Source organism: Carya illinoinensis, chromosome 12 (genome assembly GCF_018687715.1).
Source record: "Carya illinoinensis cultivar Pawnee chromosome 12, C.illinoinensisPawnee_v1, whole genome shotgun sequence".
Classification (NCBI taxonomy): domain Eukaryota; kingdom Viridiplantae; phylum Streptophyta; class Magnoliopsida; order Fagales; family Juglandaceae; genus Carya; species Carya illinoinensis.
In genome coordinates this window covers 2188675-2196236 of record NC_056763.1, presented here as the reverse complement: position 1 = coordinate 2196236, position 7562 = coordinate 2188675, and the positions used below count along the sequence as shown (strand labels likewise).

General features: G+C 37.1%; 1 protein-coding gene across 1 annotated transcript; it reads right to left on the bottom strand.

Moving 5' to 3' along the window:
* Positions 1–2702: 2702 nt before the first annotated feature.
* Positions 2703–3209, bottom strand: LOC122290095. Its single transcript, XM_043097630.1, has one exon. It carries the CDS (start codon positions 3207–3209, stop codon positions 2703–2705), a length of 507 nt encoding a protein of 168 aa, XP_042953564.1.
* Between the last annotated feature and the right edge of the window lie 4353 nt (positions 3210–7562).

Genomic DNA, 7562 nt, shown 5'->3' with positions numbered 1-7562 from the left:
TTGAGTCTAAGGTCTTTTCTATAAATGATTCTTATTGTAATTAAATGTTTCTAAATACTACTGTTACTTTTTAGATTGTTTTGTGTTGCATTATGTAATTGGCTCATATTTACACATTAGTATAAGTTCGCTGCTTATTGATTAAATGGACTCACCCATTTATCTATACTATTTTTAGATTAATTTAATGGTTGTGATAGCTGGAATAGATGACATGTGATAGAATTTAAAGAGAAAGTTGAGACATATGCCAAGTGGCATAAAAGGATTTGTGAGATTTTAAGAGAATACTTATCAATTGAGTTTATTTTCTCTGGATGGATTTTTTAGACAATTGATTTAGGAGGATTATTATACTTAAGTTTCTATTACTGTCGATTTCAAGTCAAAAGGGTTTACCCCCGAGAATGGGGTTTAACAATATAACAGGTGACCATGGATGGGAGTTTCAATCTTCAATCTGCACTAGAAAGATATCTTTCTTGGTGCCCAAAGCTTCTATCTTTCTAGCAGTTTGATTTCATTACAAAAACAAGTATTGTCTTTGTTTGGTTTATGAGAAAATTGAATTTAAAAAATTGGAACTCTTGCAAGATTTTAGTTTTGATTCCTGAAGCGGTGTTTGGTAACAAAGATAAGACAATGGAAGACTTGGATTGGTTTGGATAGTATGGCATATAACTAAGTTGGGTTTAAGGAAGTAAATTTAGTTTTGTTGTTGTTGCTGAGAATTAGATAATTTTGAAATATGGAAATAAAAGGTTTTATTTATATATGCCTTTTGTTTCAAAGAAACTAACAGACAACTAATTGAGCATATCAATTTTGATGGGTGCTTTGCACTTGGGTTTGGACAAGGACATGCATTGATTGAAGAGAACATTGTAAATGACTAGAAGAGGTATTTCTACACCCAAACTATACAATTTTATTGATGGGGGTGTTTTCAGCCCATCGCCAAAAAGATTGTGGATAAAGCTATGGCATTGCTTCGGTTGGTGCAGAATTTAAGGTGCAATGCAAAGCATACATTAGTGGAGGCTAAAGAAGAAAAGGTTTTGATTGAAGTTGCTAGCATAATTTAGCTCTACAATTGATTTGGGAGGTGTTTGGATCTTCACGAGCTTGCTTGTTTGGTGGCTTGTCATGCCCTTGATTTGGGTCCTTTTTCTATTGGGGTGAGCAAACTACTTATGCATGGTTATACATTTTTTCTCTGATTTATTGTCAAACACTCACTTTTATAAATTCACTTTGTGATGGAATATACTCATTAGAGGGTGAGAACTTCCAAAAAGGGAAAGAAGACAAAGGGAAGATACAAAAAGTTTCTTTAATTTTCAAGATGCCTTTTCACAGATGGTCCCCACTACTACATAGTGAACATGCTCTCGGGATGTACAAATGCAAACCAATAGGAAATGTTCATGACTAACAAACCAAAAAAGATAGAAGAATAAATGCTAATGAAAACTAGTTTGGCCCATATGCCAAAGGAAAGCATATGAAAGTAGATAAAAGTAACTTGATTCAATATTAACTAAATAAGGTTATGGGCTAGGCCCACTTATTGTGCTCCGCCTCTATCTATTTACTCGAAGCCTTTAGCCCATAAAGCTAGCCCATGATTCTCATCCAAACAACTAGCCCATCCCCTTTCTAATGCTCTAACCCTAATTACACAAACTATGACAAAGCCCTCTTTGTTAGAACACCTTGTCCTTAAGATGTGGATAAGCTTCTTTCATCAGAGCATAAGCTTCCCAGGTTACATCTTCTAGTTTCTGTTCTTGCCACCTCACTAAAATCTTGACTAGAGGATTGTTATGCCACTTCCTCACTCTTATTGACAGTACTTCCATTGGTTCGGGTTTCAAGACCCTTTCAAAATCAATTGGTGGAAGTGATTGAAGCACTGTCACTTGCTAGCTGACTTTCTTCTTCAATTGGGAAACATGAAATACAGGGTGCAACGCCAATAAGGATGGTAGTTGGAGGCGGCACTCCACAACTTTGATGCAATGAGTGACCTGAAATGGCCCAAAGTAGTGTACAGCAAGTTTTAGACTTTTAAGGTGGGCAACAAAAGGCTTCTGGTAAGGCTATAATTGCAAGTATACCCGCTCACCCACCTTGAAAGTTTGTTCTTTTCTTTTTATATATACATATCTCTTAATACGCTCCAATGGCCATGCTAAATTGTGTTAGTAGTTGAAGAATTTGGTCTCTAGTGTGGAGGCTTTCCTCTACGGCTTCAACTCTGGCAATTCCTAGGGTATAGGGAGTTGGTGTGGGGAAGGATAGCCATATAGGCCTTCAAATAGGGTCAATCGAGTAGAGGAGTGTTGTGTGGTGTTGTACCACCATTTTGCCCACAAGATCCACTAAACACATCCCTTGGGCTTGTCCCCAACAAAACTCTTTAGGTAGTCCTCTACACATTTGTTTGCAACCTCAGTCTGACCATTGGTTTACAGATGGTAAGAGGTGCTGAGATCTAGTTGGGTCCTATGATCTGGAAAGCTCCTACCAAAAGAAGCTCGTAAAGATGCTACCTCTATCTGAAACTATGGAATGGGGCATCCCATGTAGTTTCAAAACATGTTTGGTGAATAGTTGGGCCACTGTCTTTGAAGTGAAGGGGGTGGCTTAGGGGTATAAAGTGGGCATACTTTGTAAGCCTGTCCACCACTAGCCATAGGCTATTGTAACCCTGAGACGTAGGCAGACCTTCCACAAAATTCATGGTGATATGGATCCATGGGAGTGAAGGGATGGAGAGGGGTTGAAAGAGACCACTGGTCTATTTTCACAGTATGATAGATTTCACATTCCCTGATGAACCTCCTAATGTCTAACTTTAGGCTTGGCCAAAAGACATCCCTCTTCACCCTGTCCAGTGTCTTATCATACCTCGAATGGACCCATTCTAGATTTCTGTGGAGTTGTTGTAGTAGCTTTACCCTGAGATCTCCAGAGTTAGGTACTACCACCCTTTCTTTATAAAGAATTAGACCCCTTTTACTAGAGACTTTCTGAGAAAGAGTACACTCTCGTTGTTGAGTAACTAAGTTGGAGGTGTCAAAGTCCTTATTGTATTCTACCTTGATCTTATCCCACCATCTAGTTGTTACAATGGATATTGCTAAGAGGATCACTTCAGTTTTTGAACTAATATTCTCATCCCTCCTAGACAAAGCATCCTCCATGTTGTTCTCTTGCCACTTTTTAAATTCCACCACTAAGTCATATCCCAAGAGTTTAGAGATTCATTTTTGCTGTAGAGGAGTCCCCAATTTTTTTTCAAGTTAATATTTTAAGCTTTGGTGATCTGTCCTTACTATAAAGGGCTGCCCAAGAAGATAGGGTCTCCATTTCGATATGGCAGCTACTAGAGCATAAAGCTCTTTTTCATAGGTAGACAAAGCCAAAATTCTACCTTTTAGGGCCTAGCTGAAATATGCAACTGATCTATTTTCCTGGATTAGCACAGCTCCTATGGCTGTTCCTAAGGCATCACATTTTATTGTGAAAGGCAAAGAAAAATTAGGTAGTATTAGAACTAGTGATCTTCAACTCTACCTATAGCGGGTATAGGAGGAGCGAGACCATTTTAGAAACTTTGCTATCAAACAAATCCCTCATGTAGAGTTTCAAGAATGAACGAGGCAACGCTACCTTGGGCAGTGGTCAACAAGGTGGTAGAAAAGCTAGAAGTCTTAAAGGTGAGGATGGAAACGCCTGAGTGCGTGTGAGCAATATCCAAGTTCCTAACTATCAGGGAACTACCAATCGAGAAAGAAAAGGCGAGGAAGGTAAGGAATAAGGTGGCTAGGCTCACCCACTTGGACAAGACCTTGTACAAGCGAGGTCTCTCCTCGCCCTTGTTACGACACATATCATTAAATGAAGCTCAATACGTAATGGATGAGATCCACGAAGGATCATGTGGAAACCACTTGGGTGGAAGAGCCCTGGCAAGAAAGGTCTTGAGAGTGGGCTACTACTAGCCTCACGCCCATAGAGACGCAAAACAATTCATCAAGAAATGTGTGAAATGTCCAGAATATGCACAGGTTCTGCACAACCCACCAGAGGAGCTTACATCTATCACATCCTCATGGCTCTTTGCACCTTGGGGGAAGACACAGTAGGCCCCATGCCTCCAAGCAAAGAAGGCCTGAAATTCATCTTAGGTTGCATTTGGGTAGTTAGGTGATGTTAGATATTTTATAAATAGTAGTAAAAAAATAATAATAAAATATTAAATAATATTGAATAGTAGTAAAAAGTAGTGAAAAGTAAATGAAAAGTAATAATAAAATAATAAATAGCTTAGAACACTCCACTACCCAAATGAAGCCTTTGTGATTGTAGACTACTTCACGAAATGGTCGAAGGTAGAGCCCCTAGCGACGATAACAGCTACCAACATCACCAGGTTCCTATGGTGTGCAGATTTGGAATCCCCCACACCATCGTCGCGGACAATGGGCGGCAATTCGACTCCAATCACTTTCACAATTAGTGTGCCGAATTAGGGATCAAAGTCAAATACTCCTCTCCAAGGCACCCTCAAGTGAACAAACAGGTCGAGCAACTAACAAAACCCTTGTCAAAATATTAAAGAAGAAACTCAAAAGTAAGGGGCCTGGGCGGAAGAGTTGCCAAAAGTTCTATGGGCCTATCAAACTACCACAAAGCCCCAACCATGGAGACCCTTTTCACACTAACGTATGGAAGTGAGGTTGTGATCCCGATAGAGATAAGGATACCAAGCTACAGAGTCCAACATTTTAATGTGAAAATAAACGAAGAAGTCCTACTCTAGAATCTGGATTTTGTGGAAGAGCTGAGAGACACAGCAGAATTGAGGGAGGCAATTATGTAACACCCCTTACTCGAGAGGGTCAAAAAATTACTACCTATCACCTATATTTAGGTCTCCCAATACAAATAAAATCTCCAAAGATTTCAAAACAATCATGCATTTATCTTTATCAACTTCATATCATAAAGACAAAGCAAAAAGAATCAATTAACATAAAACCTTGTCTCCACAATCTTCCAGTAACCTTAACATAATAGACTGATAATTTAATAAGTCTTAAACATCTAAATAACAATAAGGACTCCCAATACTCAATTCAAACCCTTCTAATAACATTGGTAACCTTAGGTACTCGACCACCGATTCCATAACTAGCCAAGCTCCAATTTCTTTTCCTGACCCCCAGTTGGGTCATCAATATCATTTGAAAAATATTATGAAGATAAGAGGTGAGTTATCAATAACTCAGTAAGCAAAAAATATATACTAGCGTGCAAACATGAGCATTTACAGAGTACAGCATGCATAACTAAATATTTTCTAGAGTTATCATGCAAAACAAAACATGTTTTCAAACATACAGAGTGATGTTTTAAGACATATAAAACCCAAGGTACTTTGGCATAACATAACCTAAGCATCATCATCACATCAAAACAAAGCATCTCGCAAAGCTGATACCATGTTTAACCCCTGTGGTAGAGCTGTGTTAACCTCGACTGCTAAACCTGGTAGTGACAGAGGTGAAATCTTTCCATTATTATTCTCGAGACCCGAGTGTGCACACAGAAAATACCACATAAAAATCACTTTGTTTCCAAAGTGGGTGCACTTAGAGACAGAAGTTGTTACCAAACCAAACAGAGTAAAGCAAAGACAGAGTCAAATACAAAATCAGTACACTATGCCAAAGGTTTTCAGATGCCCTATCAAAACAAAACAGAATATTGAAATATATTTAGATCATTCTCACATACTAAAACAAAAGTCAGAGCATCTTTCTAATCAATGCACAAATTTTCAGATTTTTAATATCGCTCATTTTCACAATTTAGATACAGCATGACAAAATGAAGCTCATGTCTACACAATGCATGCCAGAAAACATTTTTCCTTTTTCAAATTTCATGAGTAATGCAAATGAACGACCGAGGTTGTTTTTCCCAAGTTCTCATTTGATAACAAAACATGCAAAATTCTCAAAAAGTCAACCTCAGTCTCAATAATTCATGAATCCTAGTATAGGAATCCTGCTTACCTGGACTTCTTAGTTTTCAGAATCTTCCTCATAATAGTGCCAACAGAAATCCGATCATCACCTATAAAATAGTCAAGCGTAACTTCCTTAAATTTTCAGTCGAATATATATTTTCAATATTTAAACCCGAAATGTCAACAATAACCTATTTTAATTCCTCAAAACCTAAAACTCCCCTAACCCTAAATACCATCACTCCCCAAATTTATCAATATCCACTTGATACCTCCTACTAAGATAATGAATTCTAACTTATGTACTATTGAGATTTAACTGTATAAAACATTAATACTAGATAATATAATTATATTGAAATCTATTAAAGAAAAACACCACCCACATAAAATATAAACTTCAAGACGTGTTTTGAAAACACACCCACGTAAAATATAAACTTCAAGACGTATTTTGAAAATTCACCCACATAAAAAAAATTAAAAAAAAAAAAAAAAAGGCTAACCTTATGCATGCAAGTATAACAGACTAAAGGCTCAGAAAGTTTATTTCTAACTTTGAAACAATAGAGCTATTTTGTTGAGGGAAAGAAGGGTGTACATCTACTGCCAGGGTACATAAGATGATGCTCTGCTTTCACACCCAATGAAGAACAGAGGAAACACCTCTCCTAAGTGTTTCATCCATCCTCACTACCTAGCACAGTCGAGCACATCTCTTGTCTAGATCGGATTGGCCAAAAATTTGATTGTACAATCCTGTTTAAATCTAATAAGTCAGTAGTCCGTAAGAGTTAATTAATAACGAATGAATTCTCGATCCATATGGATACAGTCTGTAACAAGACTTGATTTGCCGCATGTTTTTGCACGATGCAGCTAGCTTAATTCGTTGATTTTTACGCATTGCGAATTGTTACTAATTAAAGATCAGAATCCGTTTGAAGGGTCTAGACATCGTTATCAACTTATAATCCACATTATAATGAATTGGAAGATGGACGCAAAATCCAACTGTTTACAAGAGGCAAAAAATTATATACAGGAAAAATCACAAATTTACATTTAGTCTATATATAATTTTTTTATAACTATATTTAAAATAAAAAAAAATATGTAGATTTAAAATTATTTTTTAATAAAATACCACATGCAGTTATATTAATTGATTTTCAAAAAATTATAAAAAAAAGAATAGCAAAGGTTGCTGATAAATATCCCACAAGATTTTTTATAACCACAAAAGATCAAACAAATGATCGGCTAGAGTTAAGGGCTGTGAGGGGAAAAAAAAAGTGGGGTACGTATGTTATAAATATTAAACTCAATTTGTTGTAATATAAAATTAAGAAGCGGCAGAAGTGAGGGGATCAACGTACGAGGACAAAGGGTAACGTCAGAAGGTTGGTCTTTGTTCATCAACTACGTGTCGTACGATTGCCATGCAGAAGTGCACCACCTACCTTCTTCTTGATGATCTCTATCCCCTTAGATATAGCCTTTGCAACGTATAAAATCC